At 41.8% G+C, this 26172-nt stretch overlaps 1 protein-coding gene across 5 annotated transcripts in view; it reads right to left on the bottom strand.

Moving 5' to 3' along the window:
- Positions 1-23112, bottom strand: part of MOGAT1 (monoacylglycerol O-acyltransferase 1) — a 31254-nt gene extending 8142 nt beyond the window's left edge. Inside the window, exons 1-5 of one of the 5 annotated variants that reach the window (XM_040639869.1) lie at positions 22711-23112; positions 8305-8478; positions 7549-7753; positions 3380-3554; positions 2421-2620 (exon numbers count right to left, since the gene is read on the bottom strand). In XM_040639869.1, coding sequence (XP_040495803.1) covers positions 2421-2620; positions 3380-3554; positions 7549-7753; positions 8305-8478; positions 22711-22932 — 976 coding nt within the window. In that variant the 5' untranslated portion in view covers positions 22933-23112. Of the gene's footprint in view, positions 1-2420; positions 2621-3379; positions 3555-7548; positions 7754-8304; positions 8484-8946; positions 9041-22710 lie in introns of those variants that run through there. The other 4 variants (XM_040639883.1, XM_008690412.2, XM_040639886.1 and 1 more) reach the window with 4 other exon arrangements.
- Positions 23113-26172: the final 3060 nt, after the last annotated feature.

A 26172-nucleotide genomic window follows, 5' to 3' on the forward strand; every position in this document is an offset into this window, starting at 1 on the left:
AATAAAATCTCGTAAAAAATTACGAAAGATGGTTTTGATGGAGGGTGCAGAGAAACCTGATGGTTTAGCAGGGTGTGGTGTAAGAAATATGCAGAGAGGGTAAGTGTGACCTGATGATGGCACTTTGGGTTTAATGAGAACACATTTTTAAAAGGATTTAATGAGTAGGCTATTAACAGACAAAATCCTTGCAGTGTTAGGAATTCTCACTAGTATTCAAGAATCACTACAACTGAGATGAACGCTCTGAGGTCACTGAGAAAGTGAGGTCTCACAAATGTGTGGGGAGACCGTAGGATGGAGAATCTGCACATCTCCAGACAGCTGTGGGCGAGAGGGTCAGAGACGAAGTGACGATTTAGGATGAACTGAACTAATATTTACTGAGTTCTTAGGAGGTAGAGTTAAGTTCACAAACTCTCAGTTAAATGGAAGGGAAGCAGAAGGCCCACAAAGTAACTGCTGGTCTCCACTCTACCTGCCGTGCCTGGGCTGTGCTGGGGAGTCAGCAAAGAAACAGCTCTGGGCTTGAAGTGCATTGATGTAAAATAGAGCTGAGCATAGTAACTTAGATCACTGTTACCATATCGCATTGCATTGGATTGATACATAGCTTTGCTTCTGTTTATGGCATTGTCAATATCCTATCCTCACTGATTTCAAATAAAAGTCTTCATTTATTTATTTATTTATTTAAGGAGGCTCCACACCTAACGTGGGGTGTGAACTCGTGACCTGGAGATCAAGAGTCGTGTGTGCTACCAACTAACCTCAAATAAAAATCTTTAAATGCAGATAGTCTGTGAGGGTCTGGTTCCCCCAAATCAGGCTGCTCTCAGTTATGACTCCCATTCTACCACCATTAATCGAACTCATGGCAGCTGAGATTTTATGTAAACGTTTAGAGTCTCAGCTTGGATTTTAAGAGGCTTCAGATAACAGCAGGATACTGAGGATGCTACAGACTAGATATGGTAGTTCTGATGTAATCATTTGGGAGGTAAGCAGAGGGGTGGACTGAAGCAATTTCCCCTTATTCTAACTCTTGCAGAGAAGTGCATTAGACAGGCATGAGTGAAAAACCAGAGTTCTAGGTTTTCTAGGCTCAACAACGAATTCAGACTTGGTCATTTCCATTTGACTCCTGACCAATTAATGATTTGTCAGTAGAGTTATAACTAGGCTGTATCATATGATGACCACTTTACTTAAAACTAAAGTTTACCCCCAGCAAGCGATAACCGTAATCATTTAAATCAACAAAATACACGACTTTCAACACCGGCAACTTACTTCATGTGTGTGTGAGTTACACTTAATTAAACTTTTAGTTCCTAAAAATCACGTCTTTCAATTTTCCTTATATCCCTGAAAGTGCCAACTACAGTACTTTGCACATAAGGGACCAAAAATGACTGCTTTATATTACTACAAAGAAAAATCATGGTCTAACCCGTGTTGATTACCTGGTTAAAAATATATATATATATATTATGCCAAAGAAACGTACCCAGCTAATCTTGAAAAAACACAACTGGACACTTATCTCTGCGTTCCCATTATACTAACTAATCAACAGTCTGTTAACATTCCATTGGAATTAAATACAGCATAAAAAGAGTGTCAAGTGATTGCACGTGAAATGCAAAGCTCCCAGAAACTGACAGTGTAGTAAAATCCCATTCTAATGAAACAGATCTAAAAACATTTTGAATGTCATTTAATGGACTATCCACAGGGAAACTATTACTTCCAGTTTTAGATGAAGGATATAGTTTGGTTAACTGTTACTAGCATCTGGCTCTGCACTTTTTCCTGCTCAGCAATCCAGCTCACTTTCAGTGTGAAGAGCTCGTTACTGTGCTCCTCGGTCCTTCTATCAATAGTCTGCCACCATCCTCCCCCACCTCAACTCCCCCCAAGATACCACTTCTCAAAATAAAATCAGTTCATGTTAGAATACATGTAAAAATAGCAAGTGGCCCCCCCAAAATGCTTCTGCCCCAGAAACTGGTGCCTAGGTGAACTGCACACGACGCAGCCATCTATTACACAGAAATCTGCATATATCCACAGACTGATGTAATGTGTTCATCAAAGAATTGCTACATTACAATCCGCTGGTACAGAGAAATAGATTCACATAGAGCACTAGGAACTTTATGTCTAAATTGGATTCTCCCTGTAGTTCAACAGTTTTCTTGAAAGTAATCAATTCCCAAATGGAAAAAACGGTCATTTCTGAGCCACAAGACATACTGTAAATGAACTCAAATAACATCTATAGGATTCTTATTTTAGGAAGTTATTACCCAAAGCCACTTCTCTTGCCTTAGCACTGCAATCAGTAACAGGAACATTGCCCAAGTAAGGTAACACTTTCGTTTTTCTAACAAGCCTTTAGTCTTTGATGTACATACCAACAGTGTGGATAGGTTTCCTATAGGGCATCAGGCCAAAATTGTATTGAAAAATTCCTCTGGCATGGAACAGCGGCAAAGCGAACCCCATGATCTTCTGGAGCTTCTCCTGCACAGTTCGAAGCCATGAGCCTTCAGGGTTGTTAACTTGTTTAAATAGTTCATTTTCTCCAAAAGAAAACACCGGGACCAAGGACGCACTACAAAAACAAAGCGGAAGAACACGAATTTTTAAGGACAACAATTTAAGTATTTTACTCCGTTCAGATGACTTTTGCAACATATGCCAACAATTCTGCAGTGTTCCCGTATCTCCCTATACTGCTAATTTCATGTTCCACACAATGCAACCGACTTATACTTGAAATCCTTTGGGGCGGTACCTCAGCAGTTTAGCAATTCATGGAATTTTATTCCATAGAAAATCAAGGCTCCGGGAAGCGTCTTTTCCACCTAGAGTTCGGGCCATGATGCGTTTGTTCATTTGTCTACAAACGTATACTCTGTATATAAAAATTCTGTACTTTTTATTTGTTTGCTTTTTTAAAAAAAGATTTTATTTATTTACTTGAGAGAGAGAGAGAATGAATGGGGGGAGGGGCAGAGAGCGAGGGAGAAGCAGACTCCCCCCTGATCAGGGAGCCCCACGTGGGCTTGATCCCAGGACCCTGGCATCATGACCTGAGCTGAAGGCAGATGCCCAAATGACTGAGCCACCCAGGTGCCCCTGTTTGCTTTGTTTTTAAAGGTGAGTTTAACTTGTGGATGACATGGCACGAACTACCTTAGTGGGAAGGTTGTATTCCGTTTCCCATGAACATCCACACCTGCTTTTATTGGAAAGTCAGCTAAGAGGAAGTCTGTCTTTAAGGACTAGAAAAATTACTTTATTTCTTTGTATTCATTTAATAATGTCTTAACTTCTCTGACCCAGGTACCTGAAATGAGAAGCTACTTACCCATGGGTCAAAGCAATTTTAACAAATCCTTTCCGCTGGCGGATGAACAGAGTGAATTTTCCAGGATGGGCATCCAGTGATTCTTCTGCACCCCCAAGAACAATGACTGAAATGTTTCCACCTCCCTCCTTGCTCAGCACATGGGACACACTTTTCTTAGAAACTGAGACTGACCCTTAGTGAATAAAACAAAAGGGCTAAGTATTTATCTTAAATTAAAACATTTTTATCATAATATTCAATGGTATCAGTGAACATTTAACAAAATTCCCTAACCTGCTTACATCTAGAACATCTTGTAGTTTATAATTTTGTCACAGCCAGATCTTTGGTAATATATTCCATTAATAAAATACAACATTTTGGCAGGTGATGGGTTAGGTCTTTAAAATGTCACTTGTTATTAGATCTACCACTTATTTGGGTAGGTTATACGCTGCTCAACTCTATGGACTCTGTTCATATTGCACTATAAGCGAAAGGTGCCCTCTGCAGTTGTTCAGTGCACAACCTGCAGAGCTGTACGGCCTTGATCACTACCCTGGTGAATCCTGGCTCAGAACCAAAAAGCATATCCTTTTCAAGAGGCTGCACTGGATCTTTTGAACACAGAAGGTCCTGTTTTCAGATATTCTATGTGGATTTTTGTTTCCCAAACCTAGATTTATAATGTAAATGATTTTAAAAATGCAGACATTTGACAAATAACCAGATCTTTACATGGTTCCCAAATGTCTAGTCTAACTTTGATAAATTGTTTATTTAAGATAGTTATATAATTGTTCAGTCTTTGTACCAGGCTTTCCCACATAAAAATAACTTTAAAGATTCCTTTTCAGATTTTAAATGTACTATGTACCCTTGTAGGAAAAGGCCATGAACTCTTAAAGGAAAAAAAAAAAAAATGAAAATACAAGCCACTCATGACCTGTATTTCAGAGATAATTGCTTTTTAAAGTCTTATTGTTTCCTTCCATTCATGGCTATACCCATTTTTTGAGTCATAGAAGAATGTGTCAGACAGGCTTTATTAAAACACAACATACCTCATTTCTCAAAGGACAATTATATGCTCATTTTACTGTAAGTGCCTATTACTGGAGCAATATGAAATAATGAAGGATTTTGAGTGACCAACCACTTACTAAAGAGGCAGAGGGTGGTGAGTTAGAGGGGAGAGAACCTGAGCCTCAATGGGTTTGAACTTTTCTTGACTTCAAGGCATGGCCATTCTGCTCTGTGTGCCCCGAGTGGGAGCTGGAGGCATTACTTCCATTGGAAAGAGAGCCTTCTGAGTTTCCAGACACTGGTTCCCCTCTGGCCACGTCTCAGTTCCCTCTCGGGGCTCCCTTTATAGGCCATCCTTAAATGCTGCTATGTCTTAGGGCTCTAAGAACTGCAAATTCGTATTCCTCTAAAATTTCTATGTTGAAACCCTAATCCCCAATAGGATAATATTAAGAGGTAGGGCCTTTGGAAAGTAATGAGGTCATGAGAACACAGCCCCCAAGATGGGATCAATGTCCTTATAAAAAGAGGAAGAGAGGCAGGGTGCTGTCTCTCCGTCATGTGAGGACATAACAAGGAGCCAGGAAAGGAGCTCTTACCAGACACTGGATCTGTCAGTGCCTTGGTCTTGGACACCCGGCCTCCAGAACGATGAGAAATAAATGTCTATCATTTAAGTCACCCAGTCTACAGTATTCTGTTATAGCAGGCTGAACTAAGACAGGCTCCTTCATAGTTTCTAATACCTTCTAATATCTTCTACGTACATGGATTCAAGGACCATTTACGTGCGCTGAGCTCTCCCAACTCTCTCTCCTGGGCCATCTTCCTCCCGAGGCTCTCCACCCACACTTCCAACAGCCCAATGGACATTTCTACCCTGCCAACTCAAAGACACCTCAAACTCCATGTTTCCAAACCCAATGCACTGTATTCTTCTTGCAACATGACCCCTCAAGGTAATGGGACCATCATGGATCTTGTCACCCAAGTCAGAGGTGTAGGCTCCTCCCATACATATTCCCCTCTTCTTAGCAACCGCATTGACTCATCACTCATCCCTTCATTCCAAACACTTACTGAGCACCTGCTACAGGCAGGACACTGCTAGATGCTGATGATACGACAGATATAGTTGCTACCTTCCTGAGGCCGCATCGATCACTAAGTCTTGTCCAATCCATCAGCTGTTTTTCATATCGACCTCCTCTGGGCTCTGTATGTGGCTTTTGTGATCTGATCTCTACTACCTGCCGAGCCTTACTAGGCACATGGGAAGGAATATGAGCCTCGAAACACAGAATGTGCCCTGGCTTACACCTGATGAGTACAGATTCACCCAAACGCACCAGGAGGAAGAGTTTGGGGGGGGGGGGGACTTACAGGGACTTATAGTGACAAAACCCCTTGGGTAAGAGCAAAACAGGCACTGGTCAGCTAAGGACCTCTGAAACTCTATTGGTTCTTTACTACGTGAGGTTTGGCACACATGTCTGTCTGTCTTTCACACCCACCAAGAAGGTCACAGAGTAGAAGGGCAGCCTTGGACCAGGAGCTGTCCTGGAAGCTGGTTCTAGAAAAAAACTGAGAACTCTCCAAACTTTGAGATAAGGACACCCTAAAGCTCTACCAGCTACAAGTTTGGATATTTTTATTTAGCGTTTAGGAAAACTCGGGTTACGGCAAAAAGGAAAAGAGCCCATGATGTCATAAGCCAGAAAGAACAGACAAGTTTAATCTCAAATGCCAGCTCACGCAAATGGCAATGACTCTGAGGGCACTGTATGGAGAAAGATTCTTCGGGTTAATTATAGGTATCCGACATGGCCACGGAGAGGGGTGGACCTACATCTCTTGCACCATAAATTTGCCACACCTGCTCTCAGTTACCACTACCCAACCTCACTTGTGGCTTGGAATCAGCAAACAGTATATATTGTAAATATATTTCTGTGCTTTTTTGAAATTAAAAAAATTTCCCTTTAATTTTTTTTTCCTTTTATAAAACTAACCCAATCAATGTCCGCAAAAATAGGAAGGGATTTTTTTTGCCTCTACAGTAGTTTGGAGGTTTGGTGCGCCCTCTAGAGGCCAGATGCAGTGACAGCCAGGCTGGACAGAGAGCCCAGGGCCATATGGGTGAAGGTCCACACACAGAACCTGAACACTCAGCCAGGGATCCTGGTCCTCTGGTGCTCAGTGATTTCCTATCAGGTATATAATGACAACAGAGACTTGAGAAATTAATAGGAAGTAATGAAAACCTGGAAAACCCTGCAAAATTCTACCTCTGAATATGCTACTTATTCGTCCTGAAATTATAAAGTTTCCAAAATGAGACTATCCACTTGTCTTTATATCCAAGAAATGCAAGACAACAATAGTTAATGTAGAGAATGACCACAAACATAAAGCACTTTGTAAGGTACTGCAGTTCATGCTGAGTCAGTAAGTTGGTCCCGTTAGAAAACCAAATAAACCAAACCCCTCAAACTGACGTGAGAGCTGTTACCACAAGCTTAGCCTCTGCGCACACTCATATAGTGTCTTTATAGCATTTCAGCTAAATTTTATTCTTGGAATTGGTAGAATTGTGGTTTCATTAATCAATGAGCTAGTTTCCCTCTAGCTCAGAGTAGCAGAGTAGAATGAACTCATTTCTGAGCCAAGTTCTGTTTAATATGGGGAGAAAAAGACAGATTAAATGTGCTTTGTTTCTATATGGCCATTACTTCAAGACATATTAGAGGACATTTTCCTTCTCTGCTGCTCATAAACACAGGCAAAGGGCTTCTCCAAAGGTGCAATGTATCCTTGTTTGTTTCACAAAGAATCACAAGATTCTTTCTCCCACATCTGTATACACAAAACGCATTCATCAATTTATTCTTTCATTCAACTAACATCTATTGAACATTCCTATATCCCAGGCCCTACGCTAGACACTTGGGGTGGGGAAAAAAAAGACACGGTCTGTGTCTTTCTGAAATTTCCAGTCCAGTGGGGGAGACAAGAATCACCGAAGCAGCATGGGAAGTATCAGACAGGGATACATCCCCAGGGTTTTACTAAGAAACTGTAAACCTGTGTTTGGGAGGGGACATCCTGTGTGGTCCCGCCGCCCTAGAACACTGGAGAAATAACGATCTGCCTGCACTTACCACTAGTCATCAGATATTCTCGAAAGAGCGGACAGCGGAACCAAAATGGGAGCACGTGAAGATACGCGGTGAAGCCAGGAAACAGCTCCTCGAAGTCCGAATAATTTGTACAAAAATTTCCAAAGGCTCCAGCAACGAGCACTCCATGGGGGTGAAACCCAAATATATAGTTGTGAGTTGGATCCAAATTGCAAGTTTTGATGAGCTACAGTATACAGTGAGGACAAAAAAATTAGTAAAATGGTCCAGATTAGATTCCAATAAGAAACCAAGAAACTCATGATTAGCTTTAATGTCAAAAGAAAATAGAGGGGCACCTGGGTGGCTCAGTGTTAAGCGTCTGCCTTTGGCTCAGATCATGATCTCAGGGTCCTGGGATCGAGCCCCACATTGGGCTCCCTGCTCGGCCAGAAGCCTGCTTCTCACTCTCCCCTCTGCCCGTTCTCTCTCTCTCTAATTAATTAATTAATTAATTATTTTTTAAAAAAGGAAATGGAAAACATAACTTGTTTAGCTCTCTGGGTTAGAGCTGTTTTCAAATTTTTAAACAATTTCCTGAGCCCAGAGCCCCCCCCCCCCCCCCACACACACACAGCCTTCGAAATGGTGTCAATTTAGCTTAGATCCCATTTAGTAATTTGGGCTGATTTGCAGGCTTTCTCCCTCTGAAAAGAAAGAAGCTTCAACTATTTGTGATGAAAACGAATTTCCATTCTCCCAGCTCAAGATACTACAACATAAAACAATTCTACTCACGTGAATTGGAAAATAGTCCTTAAAATACCTCCAAACGGTCCAGCTTCTGACCCAGTTGGACCTCCTGCCTCCTTGCTCTGGGGTACTCCAGTCAAAGTAAAGCCATGTCATATAAGGGACGTAGAGGAACCAATAGTTATATACGATCAGTATCACGATGACTCCAACACACACCTGTGCTGTAAGAAAGGGAAAGACCTCAGGAGTCAGGGTCAGTTAGCATCTGCTCACCGTACTGTATCATCAGTGGTCCACGGGGATTTAATGAATACACAAGGTGCGTTACGCTGAGCCTCAGTTCAAGTGAGGTAATGTAACAAGATAGCAATGAGAGAGTAATATTTAAGATTTATCGAATATTGACTATATGCCAAGTATTGTATCAGGTACTCTGCCAAAATATTTTTATTTAATCCTTATATAGCTACAGTATCAATGAAGCAGCCACAGTCCTTCTCATAGAAGAGAAAAGTGGCGTAGAGAGGTTAAATGGATTGCCCAAACCCCACAGGAAGGAAGTGGTTGGTCTAGTTCCACAGCCCACTGTCAAAGCCCCTGGTCTACACCACCTCCCTGACGTGATGTATGGAGGAATTGCTGCTGAAAGACGGGATGCAGAGGAGTTCCCACACAGATGTCTACCTGGCTGAGAAGCCATTATGTATGTGCCCACAAAGAGGGAACATTCTAGCAACAAACTCCGTTTTCAGGAACTCTGTTGCCAGAGACAGAAACAGCGTAGGAGGAACTCCTTGCATCTTAGTTCATCTTTCACTACTTGCAACATTTCCTGATGACAAAGCAAAATCCAAACTGTTTAGGCACCAAATGACATAGCTTCAAAATGTCTGACGCAAGAAGTGGCAACACTCGACCTGGGGAGTAGTGACAAGAATGTTTGCCTTGAAGTAATACATTAAGCTAAGCTAGGCGTTTTCTTTTTATGTCTGTGATCTTATACTAACAAATATTTATAATAAGAGAAATATGGGGCGCCGGGTAGCTCAGGTGGTTAAGCGTCTCACTCTTGATTTCGGCTCAGGTCCTGATCTCAGGGTCCTGAGATCAAGTGCCGGGTCGTGGGCTCCATGCTCTGTGGGGAGCCTGCTTAAGATTCTCTCCCACCCACCCCCCACTCACATGCTCTCTCAAAGAGATAAATAAATCTTTAAAAAAGAGAGGGAGAGAAATATTAATGAGAAAGGGGGAGTGGAGCATAAAGTCATAAAGCTTGGCATACAGTAAGTGCTCAATAAATCTACCCATTACTATGACTTCAAGGAGTGCCACTGGCCCTTCCTTTTTTGTTATATGCTACAGTCTTGGTCTTAGAGCTGATTTCAGCCCCCCAAACTCCTGTCTACTCCCTATCAACTTTGTTACAAAGAGTTTTATTCCCAAACCATCCATCATGTCATTTAATTAACAGCATCTTGACCTGTCACAATTTTTTTTTTTGCCAAAAACAGAACACATATTTTTGTTCCTGGAGATACACAAATCAATAAATATCCCAGTATAGATTTTTACCTAACTACAGAATTGACCCCTGTAAGAGGACTGATCTGCCCCCTCCAGAGTAGGTTAAAGTTTGTTAAAGAAAAGTGCATGAAAGGTGAAGGAAGTGTGTGCCCTCTACCCCTCTGCAGGGTGTCTTGTTGCATTCTGGAACGGCCAGCGAAGTTTCCATGACTCCAGAAGCACGGCCAAGAAGAGTGTCCTCTGCCCTCATTCCTACCAGGATCATTTCCTTTTGTTTCACCTGCTTCCGTCTACCCAGGTCTGAGTGCTGACAATTTACCACTGTTGGTTAATTTTCTCTTTATTTTACTAGAATGTGTCCAAAATGTACAAAGACACTTGGGTAGGTCTCATCACTCTGTACTCTACGCCAGATCAGGGGAGCTAAGATGGAGCAGGGACAGGAGAGGACAGGTGCTGAGCGGCGACTACCTCCCACAGGCAATGGCATTTTCTCTCCTCAGAACCCTCACGGGACACAGTCCTGTCCCCATTTTGCAGATGTGGAAACTGAGGCTCAGGGGTTTTGAGGGTCCAAAAGACCTGAACCTGGATTTGCCTAATTCTTAAACCCATCACACTTTTTTTTCCTTTTCTTAAACAAAACCAAACTAGTCTTAGCTCACGGCAACAGCTCCAGAAACTTACAAGTATTTATTAACAGCGCCTAGGCAGGCTCATAAGCGTAAGAAATCAGGCAAATGGGAGGTTCTGTTTTCCTTACTCTAATGATGGAGAAACTGAGACCAAAAGCAGAGTAACTTAATTTGAACCACAAAGGGAGTCCAGAGCAGATCCAGAAATAAAGTCCCCGGGCTACCAAGTCAGTGTTCCACCAACCCAACCCCACACGCACTAATTGAATACACACTGCATGTCTCTTCCACGGCCACCAAACGTTCTGTGTGGCTGACGGTTAACACATGGGTCTGGAGTTGGACTGCTTCTGTCGGAATCTGCCACCGACTAGCTGCCTAACCCGGGGCGAGTTCTGTTACTTCTTGAACCTTAAGGCCTTTACCTGTGAGATGAGCTAGGGACAGCACCCGCCTCCAAGGACTATGGGGAAATAAATGCAGAGATGCCATCGTGCCGGGCACATAGCAAGCACTTGGCAAATGGGAGCCGGTGTGACAGCGACTGTGTTTATTATTATATGTTTAGAAAATGCAAAAAGTAAAAGCAGATAAAATAGCACCCCCATTCTCGTTAATAAAAAATACTGTTAAAATTTTCCTTGCAGTCCTTTTTTTTTTTCCTATGAACAGGTTATGTTTCCTTAACGCGGTTGATCACATTTTTAAAAAATTTCTGTATTGGGGCGCCTGGGTGGCACAGTGGTTAAGCGTCTGCCTTCGGCTCAGGGCGTGATCCCAGCGTTATGGGATCGAGCCCCACATCAGGCTCTTCTGCTATGAGCCTGCTTCTTCCTCTCCCACTCCCCCTGCTGTGTTCCCTCTCTCGCTGGCTGTCTCTATCTCTGTCAAATAAATAAATAAAATCTTTAAAAAAACATAAAAATAAAAATTTCTGTATTGTCTCTCTTATAGTGATCTCACACTAGCTGTTTTATATTTTCAATTTGGTATTAAAACCTCTTCATAAGTGATATTTTTGATGACTGATTCGCATTCCATTAAAGGGCAAAACCAATTCAACCATTCTTTTCTTTTTGAACATGCGGGCTTCTAACAAATTTTCTACATAAACAAAATCTTGCACGACATTTCCCCACATTTTAGTTTACTCCTAGAGGACAGTCAGGAAACCCCTGGATCACCAAGCAGAAACACCTTCGTCACTTGAGACACTCTGATTGCTCGCCATCCAGAGCAGCTGTTCTAATTTAAACTCCCCCTCCACACATTGCACACATTCTTTAATCTTTCATATCATAAACAGCACCAAAATAGCTTTTTAAATCCCGTGATCCTAGATTGGATTGAAAGGAGAAAACACTAAAAAAAACTAGTGACCGGATCGCCTCTCTTTTCTATTTTTATCTCATGAAGCAATCCACGGTAACATGATTCTTCTGAATGGGAGGTTAAAGAGAAAAGATACAAAAGTCTACTCCAACACACTGTGCAATTCTCAAAACTGATGCTGATACCTTTTAAAAATGTCTTGAACCACAGACCAAGTTGCACAGAAGGCCTGAATTTCAGTCGCTTTGACCAAAGTGTCTGTTGAATGAAAAACCACAAGCCAGCCTCTATCATTCATACCCTGTTATAACTTCATGCCCACAGAGTCCACTTCCTCTGCATCATCAAGAAGCTGCCTCCCCCTCACTTTTTTTTTTTATTGAAGTGAAACTCACGTAACAGAAATGAACCATTTTAAAGAAACCAATCCGGTGGCGCTTAATACATTCACAAGGTTGTACAGCTACCACTTGGACCTAGTTACAAAATACTTAGATCACTCAAAGATGAAACCCATCAGGCAGTTACTCCCTATTCCCCTCTTCTCTGTCCCCGGCAACCACCGATCTGCATTGTTTCTAAGGAATTACCTACTCTAGATATTTCATACAAATGGAATGACCCAATATGTAAGCTTCTGTAGACTTTCACTTAACATCAGGTGTTTGAGGTTCACCCATCCTGAAGCGTGTCAATACTTCATTCCTTTTCAGGGCTGCATAATATTCCCCTCTGTGGCTGAATCACAACTTGTTCACCCATTCATCTCTTCAACAGCCACCATTCAACATTTGGGTTGTTTCCACCTTTCAGCTACTGTAATTCTACCCACTTCAATAGCACTAAAAGTCAGAAACAAATAAGGCTCAGCCAAAACGTATGGCATTCTCACCAATAGAGGCAAAATGACCTGATGCCTCTTGATATGATCTAATGGGAAATACACCCCATCACTTTTGTTTTTTGCCAAAAACGCTCAACCTGACTCTAATCAGACCTTCTATAAGATAATTAGCTAGGGCTATTCAGAAAAATATCAGAGTGATAAGAGATTAAAAAACAAATAAAAGGTGGGGTGCCTGGGTGGCTCAGTTGGTTAAGTGTCTGTCTTCGGCTCAGGTCCTGATCCTGAGGTCCTGGGATCGAGCCCCATGTCGGGCTCCCTGCTCAGCAGCGTGTCTGCTTCTCCCTCTGTCTCTCCCCTACTGGTGCCCTCTCTCTCTCTCTCTAACAAGTAAATAAAATCTTTAAAACAACAACAAACAAATAAAAGGTATAGGAGCTGGTCTAGCTTTAAAGGAAAATTTGAAGACAAGGAAATTTGAATATGAGCCATATATTAAATAAGATTATTGTAACACTGACAAATTTCTTGGGTATGATAATGGGATTGTGATTATGCAGAAAAACCTTGTTTTCAAGAGACACAGTCTATAGTATTTACCATGAAGTGCCATGATGTCTACAACTTAATTTCTTACTTTCAAATGGTTCAACAGCAACAATAACAAAGTGTGTGTGGAGGGAGGGAGGGAGAGGGAATGGGAGAGAAACTGCACGCACATGCAAATGTGGAAAAAACACTAAGAGCTGGTGAATCCAGGTTCAAAAAAAAAAATGTTTACGGAACTATTCTTTCAGTATTTCTGTAGGTTTGAAATTTTCCAAAATTAAAAGATGGGAGGGAATATATGAACCACACATATAACTGATCATAGTAGGTTAAGCACTGCTGCCTGGCTGAGAATGAGCTAGAAGCTCACAGAACCAGCCCTGCCTTTGCAAAAAAAAAAAAAAAAAAAAAAAAAAAAAAATCTTGACTTGCCACCTTTCCCACGTAGAGGGAATGATTGATTCAATGACCCACTTTCAGCTTCAATGCTGCCTATAGGTTTCCCTAGCTTTATAGAACAGTATTCTAGCAAAATCAGGGATGACGATCACATTTTTTTCTGTGAACTGAAGCCTTCTGGCAAAGAGTGGTGGCAATGTCTGCGCTTTGAGGTGGGGGGGGGTCCTTCAGTGCTTAGGGGGACACATGCCATTTCTGCAGCATGAAGCAATGGTCTTCCTCTGCTACTCTCACCCATTTGGCTCCAGCGCTCTCACCGGGATGCGGACAAGCAGTACAAGGGCGCTGAACAAGAAAGTACAAATGCAAAGGCACAGTACGGTGTCTAATCCAGGGCAAATGCCCCGTCAATGTCAGCAGAATTTGAAAAGTCCATGAATCCTAATAACGTGTTTTACCTATAAGCACGTCTTCAAAGACCTGATGTACATAAATTGGTAAATTCCTTTATGTTCTAGGTTTATCAGTTTTTCAAAATTTAAGAAAGTAATGTTTATAACATGGAAAAATAATTGGTTAATGAAACTTAGATAAGCCTTTGGAATAGTGATGGTCTATGGGAAACTCTCCATAAATGTTATTGGCCCCTACTGACTGCTTGAGACCTTCAAAAAATCCGGTGGCACACGGTTCAATCCAAAATGTTATTTGATTTGTTCTCCAGTGCATATATTACTTTAGTAAAAGTAAGTTTTAAAAATAGGCAAGCAGGAGGAAAACATATTAATAATCACCTCTGAATAAATATGGAATCTCTCTAGGATCTTTCAAGCCCTTCTACTCTTTTCAATTCCTCTAATAACTAGTCTGAATTATCTTATAATCAAAAGATTATTTTTTAAAAAGAAATAAAATAGCTCCCCTAGAAAGAAATAAGAAAACAAAACTGTAAACAAATCTATTGATATAAGAATATTCTTGTCTTGAACAGGATTCTATTAAATTTCCATGAGCAAACAGCATCAGAAAAATACTGCGAAAACGACCTAAGTTTTATTTACTTGGATAAAATAGCAACCAATATTAAGAAATACTGAAAATATTTAATTTGTATGTGCATCCTTCCCACTTGTATCCAAGAAGTCTTCATTTCTCCCCTTTGAAAAGTGCTTCTGTACTTATTTTAACCATGTAACTGAGTACGGAGGAAGAAAATGGAATTCAGAGGTTAGCACACCATATTCTTTTCTTTCCTGTTCCCGAGGCATTGTACTTCAAAACACAATCAGAGCCATCTGTTGATTATAAGAATGTAAGCGTAACATACTTCTGATTTTTAAAATTCCTGTTTTAAGGGAACTTACCTCCCAGAGTTTCTTAGGATAGAAGACAAACCTCAGACCCCTCGGCAGAATTCTGCAGCTCTCTGCTCCACACTGCTTTTTAAAAGTTTTAGGGAGAGGGAACTGCATTTTTCTTGTCTACAAGCAAATTCATGACTGGACTTACTTCTTCACCTAATGAATGCACATAAATTACCAGGATCCAGTTGAAACTAGCCCTATGTTCTTAATATTTCTGAAATGTTTACAATCTGAAGGACAAAATAAACACAACTATTTGATACAGCTACAAACTGAAAACCATAATTAAAGAGAGACATAACTAAATACAACATGTGGGTTCCTTTGCTATAAAGGACATTTGTGGGGCAGTTACCGAAATGTGAATAGGGTCTATGCATGGATTAGACTGTTGAACTCGATCAGTTATTTTTCTCATTTGGATAATTGTACTGTGGTTATATAAGAGAGTGTCCTTGGTTTTAGGAAATACACACTGAAGTACTTAAGGATAAAGAGAGACCATGTCTGTAACATCCTTAAAGACTTAAAAAAAATTGTAAGAGTGTGTGTGTGTGTGTGTGTGTGTGTGTGTGTGGAGAGAGAGAGAGACAGGCACAGAGAAAGAAAGAAAACATGGTAAAATGTTAACATTTGGGGAATCTGATGAAGGAATATTTGGAATTGTTGTAATTTTCTAGAATTTTTAATTTCTACAATGAGTACTTCTGAAATTATTTCAAAATAAAAAGTTTTTTAAAAAATGTAATGCCCCTCCCTGTGACCTACGGAATCAAAATCTCTGGGGAATTTGTATTTTAACAAAAATCCCCAAGTGATTCTTAAATAGGCTCTAAAGTTTAAAAACTTCTGATATTTAACAAAAAAATCACACAGTGGAAGACTCAATATTTTTGAGCTATCAATTTTCTCCAAATTCATCTACTGATTAATCTCAATAAAAAAATCAATCCCAATGAAAATCCCAGCAGGCTGTGTGTGTGTGTGTGTGTGTGTGTGTGGAAATTGACAAGCTGATTCTAAAGTGCAAATGGAAACACAAAGATCTATATGATAATCAAGACAACTTTGAAAAAACAGCACCAAGGTCTGAGGGCTAATGAGATCTGATTCCACAAATTATTATAAACTACAGCAGTCACAACAGCGTTGTACCGGCATCAAGATAGACAAACAAATGAATGGAACAGAATACAGAGTCCAGAAGTAAACCCAGCCATATACGAATAAATAACTTTTTTTTTAATTTATTTTTTTTTATCATATTATGTTAGTCACCATACAGTACATCCCTGGCTTCTGATGTAAAGTTCGATGATTCATTAGTTGCGTGTAACACCCAGTGCACCATGCAATACGTGCCCTCCTTACTACCCATCACCAGTCTATCGCATTCTTCCACCCCCCTCCCCTCTGAAGCCCTCAGTTTGTTTCTCAGAGTCCATAGTCTCTCATGCTTCATTCCCCCTTCTGATTACCCCTCCTTTCTTTATCCCTTTCTTCCCCTACCGATCTTCCTAGTTCTTATGTTCCATAGATGAGAGAAACCATGACAATGTATATCTCTTAATAAATACATCAGGCATATCACCACTCAGGGAGCATTTTGGAAGAGCAATAGTTTCCTGGGAAGGATATTAAGACTAGATCACTGGTGCAGCACACATGAAGATACATAGGTTTACCTAACCAGGATTTGGGGAAAATAAATGGAAAGCTATTGTGATTGTGGTGTGCTTGTAGAAAGGTGAACATATTATACATATGCCAAAAAAATGAACTTAGCCCTTATAACATATACAAAAATTAACCTCAAATGGGTCACAAATCTATATATAAAACCAAAACTATAAAATATGTAGAAGAAAATATTTTAAAAAATCTTTCTAGTCTTGGATGAAGCAAAAAAATTCCTACATAAAATACCAAAAACACAATCCACAAAGAAAATATGGATAAATTGGACTCCATCAAAATTAAAAACACCTGCTCTTTAAATTACACTGTTTAGAGAATGAAAAGATAATTCCTAGAGTGGAAGAAAATTCTATACAAAGTATATACCTGACGAAAGACTTGTATCCAGAACACAATCAACTCTCCAAACCCAACAGAAAGAAAACAAGCAACCCAATTAAAAAAGGGCAAAAGATTTAGACAGGTACTTCAAAAGGTAAGATACACAGATAGCAAATAAGCATATGAAAAGATGCTCAACATCATTAGTCATCAGGGAAATGCAAACTAAAACCACAATGAAATACTACTACATATTTATTAAATTGAACAATTTTTAAAAATGACTATATCAAGTGATGGCAAGGATCTGGAGCAACTGACTGGTGGGAACAGAAAATAGTACAACCACTTGGGAACAAAGTTTGGCAGTTTCTTAAAAAGTTAAACCTGGGTCCCTGGGTGGCTCAGTCAGTTAAGTGTCTGCCTTCGGCTCAAGTCATGATCTCAGGGTCCTGGGATGAGCCCTGTCTCAGGCTCCCTGCTTCTCCCTCCCCTTCTGCCCCTCCTTCCTCTCCCCCACACTAGTGTGCTCTGTCTCTATCTCAAATAAATAATTAAAATCTTATAGAAAAAAGTAAAACCTGCAACTGCCATACCATGATCAGCCATTCTGTTCCCAGGTCTGGAAATAAAGAATAAAGAAAGCTCATGTTCCTACAAGGACTTGTGGGCAGAAATTCACAGCAGCATCATTCATAACAGCTACAACCCAAACATTCGCCAACAGATGAACAAATTGCAATGTATCCGTTCACGAGAATACCCCTTCAAAACAAAAAGGCTGTGAACTATTTATACACACAAGATCTAATCTGGAAATAATAATGTTGGGTGAAAGAAACCACACAAAAAAAGAGTACCTATGGTATGCCTCCATTTATATAAAACACTACAAAATGCAAGCTTATCTGTAGGACAGAAAACACAGCAGTGGATGTTTGGAGATAAAGGACAGTGGGACGGAGGGATTACAAAAGGGATAGGACAACCCTTTGGGATGTTGGCTATGTTCGTTATCTTAACTGCGTGATGATTTCTTGGAGACATATATATGTCAACTTATCAAACTGTATACTTTGAATATGGGTAGTTTACTGTATACCAACCATACTTCAAGAACACTGCTCAAGTAAATAAATAAACCCATTCAGTAAAAGATCATGGTCCAATCCAATGCCGTCCTAGACAAGATACTTAACCTCTTGAGCTCCCGTTTTCTCATCTAAAAAATCTACTCATCTCTGACACAAGCGGTTATAGGTAGAAGACGGTCATTAAATGTTGGCTCTCTCTTTGTCAGCTTCCTTTCCAGTTAGCAGGCTGGTAGCCCACAAGCTAGTAGGTAATGTTTCAGTTCCTTGAATATTAAGATCAGATGGCAGGTGATCCAGCAATCCCACTTCTGGGAATTTATCCAAAAGAAATGAAATCAACATCTCAAAAAGAAATCTGCCCCCCCACCCCGTGTTCACTGCAGCATTGCTTACAGCTGTCAAGACATGGAAACGACTTAAGTGTCCATAGATAAAGAAAATGTGATTTTATATAATAATAATTATATATATATACATATATATATATATATATTTCAGCCATTAAAAAAAAAAAGGAAGGAAATCCTGCCATTTGTGATACCATTGGATAGATCTTGAAGACATGCTAAGTGGAATAAGTGAGACAGAGAAAGATAAACACTGTATGATCTCACTTGTGTGGGAAATCTTAAAAAGAAAACAAACAAAACTAATTCATAAGTGGCTCAGTCGGTTGAGTGTCAGACACTTGATTTCAGCTCAGGTCATGACCTCAGGATTGGGAAGTTGAGCCCCAGATCAGGCTCCACGCCGAGCGTGGGCCCTGCTTAAGATTCTCTCTCTCTCTCTCTCTCTGCCTCTGCTCCTCTACTCCTCTGCCTGTCTCTCTCTCTCTAAAAACACAAACACAAAAACAGAAAACTAATTCATAGACACAGAGAACAGATTAGCGGTTGCCAGAAGCAGGGGGGTGGAGAGGTGGGCAAAATGAGTGAAGGGGGTCAAAAGGCACAAACTTCCAGTTATAAGATAAATAAGTCCTGGGAATGGAAGGCACAGCATGGTAACTATAGTCAACAATATTATACTGTTTTGTGGGTTTTTTAAAAAATTTTATTTATTCATTTGAGAGAGAGAGAAAGCGCACAAGCAGAAGGAACAGCAGGCAGAGGGAGAGGGAAAAGTAGACTCCCTGCTGAGCAGGGAGCCCCATGCAGGACTCTATTCCAGGACCCTGGGATCATGGCCTGAGCCAAAGGCAGCCGCTAAACCGACTAAGCCACCCAGGCTTCCCAACAATAATATATTATATTTGAAAGTTGCTAAGAGTAAGTCTTAAAAGTTCTCATCACGAAGAAGAATATTTGTAACTATGTGTGGTGATAGATGTTAACTAAACTCATTGTGGCAATCATTTTGTCATAAACACAAGTATCAAATCATTATGTCATCCACCTAAAACTAATACAATGTCATAAGACTGGATGACAGGTATTTAACATTTATCTCAAGGAAAGAGTGTCTGATTTCAGGACTAAATGAAACATTCTGCAATTTTTAAAATATATTTCAAGGGCTAATAGCTTAAACTCATTTCCTGGAAAGAAAAATGCATTCCAAGTTTTTGATTTAGAGATCTTAAAGTACACAACTAATAAATACCCTCTTGACACCACTGAAAGTAGCTACTACACGGATTCCTTCCTTCAAGATTGATAATTAAATGGAAAGAAAGAACTAAGCTCTTATCCTACCTTTCCAGTAAGAACTGAACTGCAGAGTAGTCAAATGGCCCTAGATGATGGGGGAAAACTATTCTTTGCATAAATTCTAGCTAGTATGTGAGGAACGAATGACAGAATAAGAAAACTACCATTTTGCAGTCCCAAACAGCAGTTGATACAGACAAGGATCATTACTGGAGACCACTAGGTGAAAGGGCAATGGTCAATGGAGAACTTTTGTTTGCACATGCCAATGACCAGCCCTCAGATTACTTCTTATCTGCACCCACCGATCACGCTTAGCTGCTATTAATGGGACAACTCGACATTACGTACATCCTGACATAATGCAATGTGAGGCACACAGCAGTGCCTGGGAAGAGGTTTTGCCACAAAGGTTTCATCTAAATCTAATCAAGCCTTGGCACACCTGGATGGCTCAGTTGGTTTAAGCGTCTGCCTCAGTTGGTTTAAGCGTCTGCCCCTGCGCAGGTCATGCTCCCAGAGTCCTGGGACCGAGCTCTGCATCTGGCTCCTTGCTCAGTGGGGAGCCTGCTTCTCCCTCTCCCACTCCCCATGCCTGTGCTCACGAGCTCTCTCTCTCAGATGAATAAATTCTTAAAAATAAATAAATCTGATCAAGCCTTAGATCTAACTTCCATCATAGCAGAAATACATGGGATGGAGGAACAGGTTCACATTATAAAGAAGCAAACAGGGAAACCCTGAAGGGGAGACACCTTTGCAGGACAGATAACCTGTCTGCTTTAGTGCAGCACTGACAAGAAAACAAATAGGGAACACTGTTCTAAGTTAAAAGACATGTAAAGACCAAATGTAGCACAAGGGTCTTGTTTGGAACCTGGTTCAAATAAATCACCAAGAAAAGTGTATTGTTGACACAACTTAGGAAATACGAACTTAGTTTAATTGATTTTAAGCAATAATTGTTAAGTATGCTACAAGTGGCCTATGATTATGTAAAAAATACTTAATTTTATATATGCATGCCACAGTATTTAGGATTAAAATATACTGTGATTTGTTTTAAAATAGTTTTGCAAAAACAAGACCTAAAACTAATATGGCAGATTGTTAAAATAATTATAAACCCAGGTTATGGGTATATGAGAGTTCATACACTTCTACTTTTTGCATGTTTGAAAGTTTTCAAAATAAAATCACCGCTATATATAGTACAAGATAATACGCTCCTAGTAATACAAATGTCAAATGCATGCACTAAAAGCAATTAACTGCAAGCCACTCTAGCCTGACTCAAATTAAGAATCATTAGTCATACCTAAGTCACGAGTTCACTCACATTTGACACCTGTGGCTCCCGCACCTACTTGGAGCCATGTGACCTTGAGCAATTGACTTCACCTTGGAGCATCCTTATTTGTAAAATGAGTCCAGGGGTAGTGCCTATCTCACAGGGTTGCTGTGAGGATTACGCGGGTTAATACAACTAGAGACGCATGGGGCAGATAGCCTCCTTCTGGTGAGAGTGGAGACAGTATTCAACAAGTATTTATTTCGTGCCTTCCAGGGGCCAGGCATGTGCTGAATGCTCCCTGAGCTGGTGGACAAGGATGGTAAGGCAGACCTTTCTCAAGTAACCGCAGACATACACAAATACAAGCAATGACGAGTGCCATGAAAGAAAAGGACAGTGGGCCACCAAACGTGTGCAACTGATCAGCAAGGAAGACAGTCTCCAAGCTCAAGCCATTGGAGTGGGCGACGTAGCAGTTAAACCTGGGACCCTGGGCAGAATACTTGGGATTGCACCCGGCTCCTCCCGTTCCAACTCACTGTGTGACCTTGAACAATTTACTTCACCTCTTCGTTTTTTCATCTGTCCAATGAGCGCAGGAATGAACACTCCTTGTCTCATTGTCTCACTGGACTGTTGTGAAGATCGCAGGGTTAACAGTGCTCAGAATGGGACGTGGCACACACTAAGCCCTCAATAAGTGTGTCTGTTATGATGTCAGTGGTCCTCTGCTCCTCGGAGTGTAATGCTACCACACCTGTCTCACGGTTTGGCTTGTGAGGACACACACACACACATTTATATAGTCACAAAGATACACAAAATATGGATGCACGGGTTCCATTCCGTATGGAATGAATTAAGAGATTCTAGGGCTGGAGCCTGGGCATCTGTATTTTTTAGAAGCTCCCCCAGTGACTCTAATATATAACCAGGGCGGAGAACCACTGACCTATGCATTCAAAATGTGAGACCATTTCAAAAGTGTAGACCTCTAACAGTGCAATGAGTTTATCATTACTGTTATCATTATGGCCTCCACAATATACAACCCGTGATCTTATTCTAGCATACAAATGATGTTAGCCTTCAGCAGAGTGCAAGTTCTGGGTAGTTCCTCCCTCCTTTCATACCATCCATCCCCCGTTTACTCCAAGAGCTGAACAAATTTCCAGGAAAAGAAGCGCTCAGGTAAGCCGCCCTGCTCCATCTAGTGACAGCCTCAAGGTGCCTTTCTCGATGGGATTAACTTGGGAACCTGCTAGAACACACCCTTGGGTCGAGTCATTTACAAGCCACCCAACCCAAACTGATGTTTGCTGCAGCCTGCCTTGTACAAAGGTGCCTTTCTGCACCCGGATGATCTTGAACACGGAAAAGTCAATACGGCCAGTTGTCAGGAGGGTGGGACGAGGAAGGAATCGGGCTGTAAATATTTGGGCATTGGTTTTTTATGAGTCGACAATTCAGGAAACGGGTTTACCAACTTTTGCGGGATTATAGTGCAATATTCCACGGCTTGATTGGGTCGTGGTGACATTTGGGTGTATTCATTTGCCAAAAATCATCAAGTTGTGTAATTATCATCTGTGCCTTTTACTGTAAGGTACACATTAAAAAAAAAAAAGGCACAGAGGAAAACAGTTGCCAAACAGGCATTCACTACGAGGTGCACGTGGAGAGAGAATCCAAAAGAGTCCCAAGTTAACTGCAACTCCCTCTTTGACCTGCTCGTTCTGGCTCACCCGGGAAGGACTGGAGGATCTAAGCACGTCTCTGGACAAGGACTGTCCGCGAGGGAGGAGACGGAGCCCCCCTGCACCGCGGCGTCTGGCCTGGGTCTTGAGCGCCCGGGAGCCCGCGGGGTCCTTACCGAGCAGCAGGAAGGACAGGACCCACTGCAGCACCGCGGCCGTCTGCAGCCGCCGCGCCAGCGGGATGTTGAGCGGCGCAAACTCGACCTTCATGCTCGGGCCGGGGAGAGGACAGCGCCGACTGCGGGCGTCTCCAACCTGGTTGCTCCGCGGCGCCTGGGAGGAGTGTGCGGCCGTATCCGGGCCCCGCGCGGGACTACCCCGGGGCGGCGAGCGGGAAGCGGCGGCGGCCGCGGAGCAGGCGGGGGCCGGACTTCGTCCGGGGGGTGGGGGGTGGGGCGGTAGGGCTGAGGCTGGGGGCTGCCAATCGCGCGCGCCCGGGCCCCGGTGCAGCTGGCGCTCCCGGGCGCATTGGCCGGAGCGCCCGGGCGCTGGGGAGGGCGTGCCGCTGTGGGTACTAGGGATGGCGAGAGGGGTCAGCTGGGGGCCAGCCCGAGCTCGGCAGAGTGGGCTTCTGCAGCCTTGCGGAGGACCTGTGATCTCCACCAGGATCTGACCATTGTTCAGCTGATCGATCACCTTCAGTATCCGCCCTTAAACCCACCCCTTCCTCCGAACACTCTGGCTGGGGAAGGGTTAGTTCAAGGAATCACCCACCAGATAGAAGGAGGTGCGGGACTTAGCTTCTATGCACGCGGGGTGCTCTTGTGTTTATAGGGGTGTGTCCGCGGGGGAGAGGGGAGGTAGTGATCTGGCCTCCTCTCTTGGGCACTCAGATCCCTACACTAGTCCTGGAAACCTTTCATCTCTTCATCATTTAACAGAGACTGACTGAATACCTTCCCCAGGCCGGGAAGCATTCTGGGCCCTGAGCATATACCTGGTAACCTAGTCACTCATTGATTCTGCTCAGTACAAATTATGGGCGGAGACAAACATTAAGCAAAATAACCACACAACTGGGTGTATAATTGCAAAGTGAAACCCTACTATGAATGACTGAAGGAAGGTTCTAGGAATTAGGCGGGAGGTCAGGGAAGTCTCTGAAGTGACCTTGAGGTATAAAGGTGAATCTTGTTAACTGGGAGTCGTCCAAAGAAAAGCACATATGCAAAGGACCTGTGGCTGAAATTCAAAGAAAATATATAGGGAACCCACCTCCTCAGCATCTCCCTCCTTTCCAAAGCGACTGTGTTTGTAGCAAAATGAAATTAAACAGTTTCAGAAGCTGGGAGGGTTTCACAAAACCCAGTTTGGAAGCCACCGCTTGTTTTGCTCTTTTTTGTGTGTGGGCATCATAATATTTGGAGAAGTACGAGGTCTGAATGTGTTTGCGTTAAAAAAAAAATATATATATATATATATATATATATATATCAAGACCACAAGGAGAAATGAATTGTTCACCTATTAAGTAGTAGAACTCAGTGTCTGTGTTTTGAAAATAGGTTTGTCTGTTTCCAGAGCCTGAGCACATAGCTGCTGCTTCTTATATGACAGCACAAGGAAGGAAGGGAATGTCATTGAAATGGAGAAGTCACAGAACAGTGAGCAGAAGAATGCAGGCACCAAATGTGTCATAGGTTGGGTTGGGATTAGTTATTCATTCAATCAACAAATATTTACCAACCACATACGGTGGCTTGGCATTGGGTATATGTGAGTGAATAAAACATACATAAATTTTCAAAGAATTCAACCACAATATATGAAACACCTATGCTGTGGCAAGTTCTGATGAGATCCTGAGGATAGGAAATCAACGCTGTCCCGCTTGGAGAGCTGAGATTCCACCAACCGAGAGTGGTTCCTCTTTCCAGGTCTCAGCTCTAGTTAAGGAATAAGAAGATGACCGTTCAGATTGCCTCATTGGTTACAAAACCCATGCGTGGAAATGACTATTTTAAAATCACTTCCTTGTTTTAGCTTTTTTTCCTGTGCATTTCGAGACAGCTAATTTCTACTAACAGGAAGAGCATGTTTTGCCATAACATATTTTGCTGTAGCCTAAGCTAAGATGTTCCTGTCTTTAAGTTGAAAAGGAAATAGTATTCTTCCCAGATTGAGAGTTCTCAGAGGGGATAGTTTAGGACAAAGGTCACTGTGCCAGTTTTCACAAGGTGCATTCATCATAAAGGCAAATATTTTCTTTCTCTCTCTCTTACACACACACCCACACATTCATGAAACTCAAACATCATGGTTACCATGATTCATTGAGAGTGATCAGATCTGGTTAAAGTCCATAGAAGGCCAGCATAATGGTAGTTTCAATGGAATGTCCTTCAAGAGGTTCTGTTTTCAACACTCTTTTGAACTAAGTTCAAGAAATGTCCTCTGGCCTGTTTTCTTATTGTCCTATCAATTACCTTATTTTATCAATCTGACAATATGCCTGCTCTGGGCAGAGTTGCAGGAGTCTTGCCCAAGATACTGAGGCTTTGTGGCCGCCATGATTTCTCTTCTCATGACCCTCATCCACACTTTTACTTGCACTTGGTCTGGAAACCTGCTTGAGGTTCCGGCAACCTAAGCGAGGGAGGAACGAGGAGAAAGAGACTGGAAAGGTCTACTGCTACCAACCCGGGGCCAGGGCCAGCTCTTGAAAGAGACAGTCAGCAGTGTCCTTGGAGATATGGTACAGTAGGGTCCACCACTTCCAGTTTCCAAGAAGGTCCAATCTAATGGGTGGATTTGCATTCATGTTTTTATCTGTCTGGTTGTTTATGGCCACTTGGTATATGACCTGTTGATTCTTCTGGTCTATTGTTATCACTTTTTATGTTTTTAAACACATGCCATTTCCCTGGTCCTGGCTGCTATCATTGCTCCCCTGGATTTTGCAGCCTTCCAGCTGGTCTCCCTGCCTTGAGTTTTGTCCTCTGAACTAACACCCTTAATTTCTTCTCCGTAATGTACCTAAAGGGATCTTTCCAAAATACTTCATTGATCATGTTATTTCTCTGTTTAAAGTCTTTTAATTTATTCTCATTATTATTAAGATAAAGTCCAACCCCCCCCCTTACAGGGCATCTGCTTAGTCTCAGGTGTAACTCTCTACCTCTCACACTTTAAGCTTTAAGCCATCTGAACTTCATTCAGTTGAGCAACCAAATTTCAAGAAGAGGAGGGAGACACCTGGGGCTTAAGAACAGCCATTTAAATGCTGCCAGGTTTCTCTCCACTATCTTTGCTCTTGGTGTATCATTTCATCTCTTTGCAGATTAGTTTCTCTGAGTGGTGGGAAACACGGCCACCAATGACTCCAGACTTGTACCTTACTGCTTCTGCCATTGAATACAGTGGAGCTCAAGTTCCCTGTGGTCCCAGGTCCAAGATGCAGCTTGGATCAGGTGTTTACCCCTGGTACACTGGCGTGGGATACAGGGTTCC

This window comes from Ursus maritimus, unplaced genomic scaffold, assembly GCF_017311325.1.
Source record: "Ursus maritimus isolate PB19 unplaced genomic scaffold, ASM1731132v1 scaffold_1, whole genome shotgun sequence".
In the NCBI taxonomy this organism is placed as follows: Eukaryota; Metazoa; Chordata; class Mammalia; order Carnivora; family Ursidae; genus Ursus; species Ursus maritimus.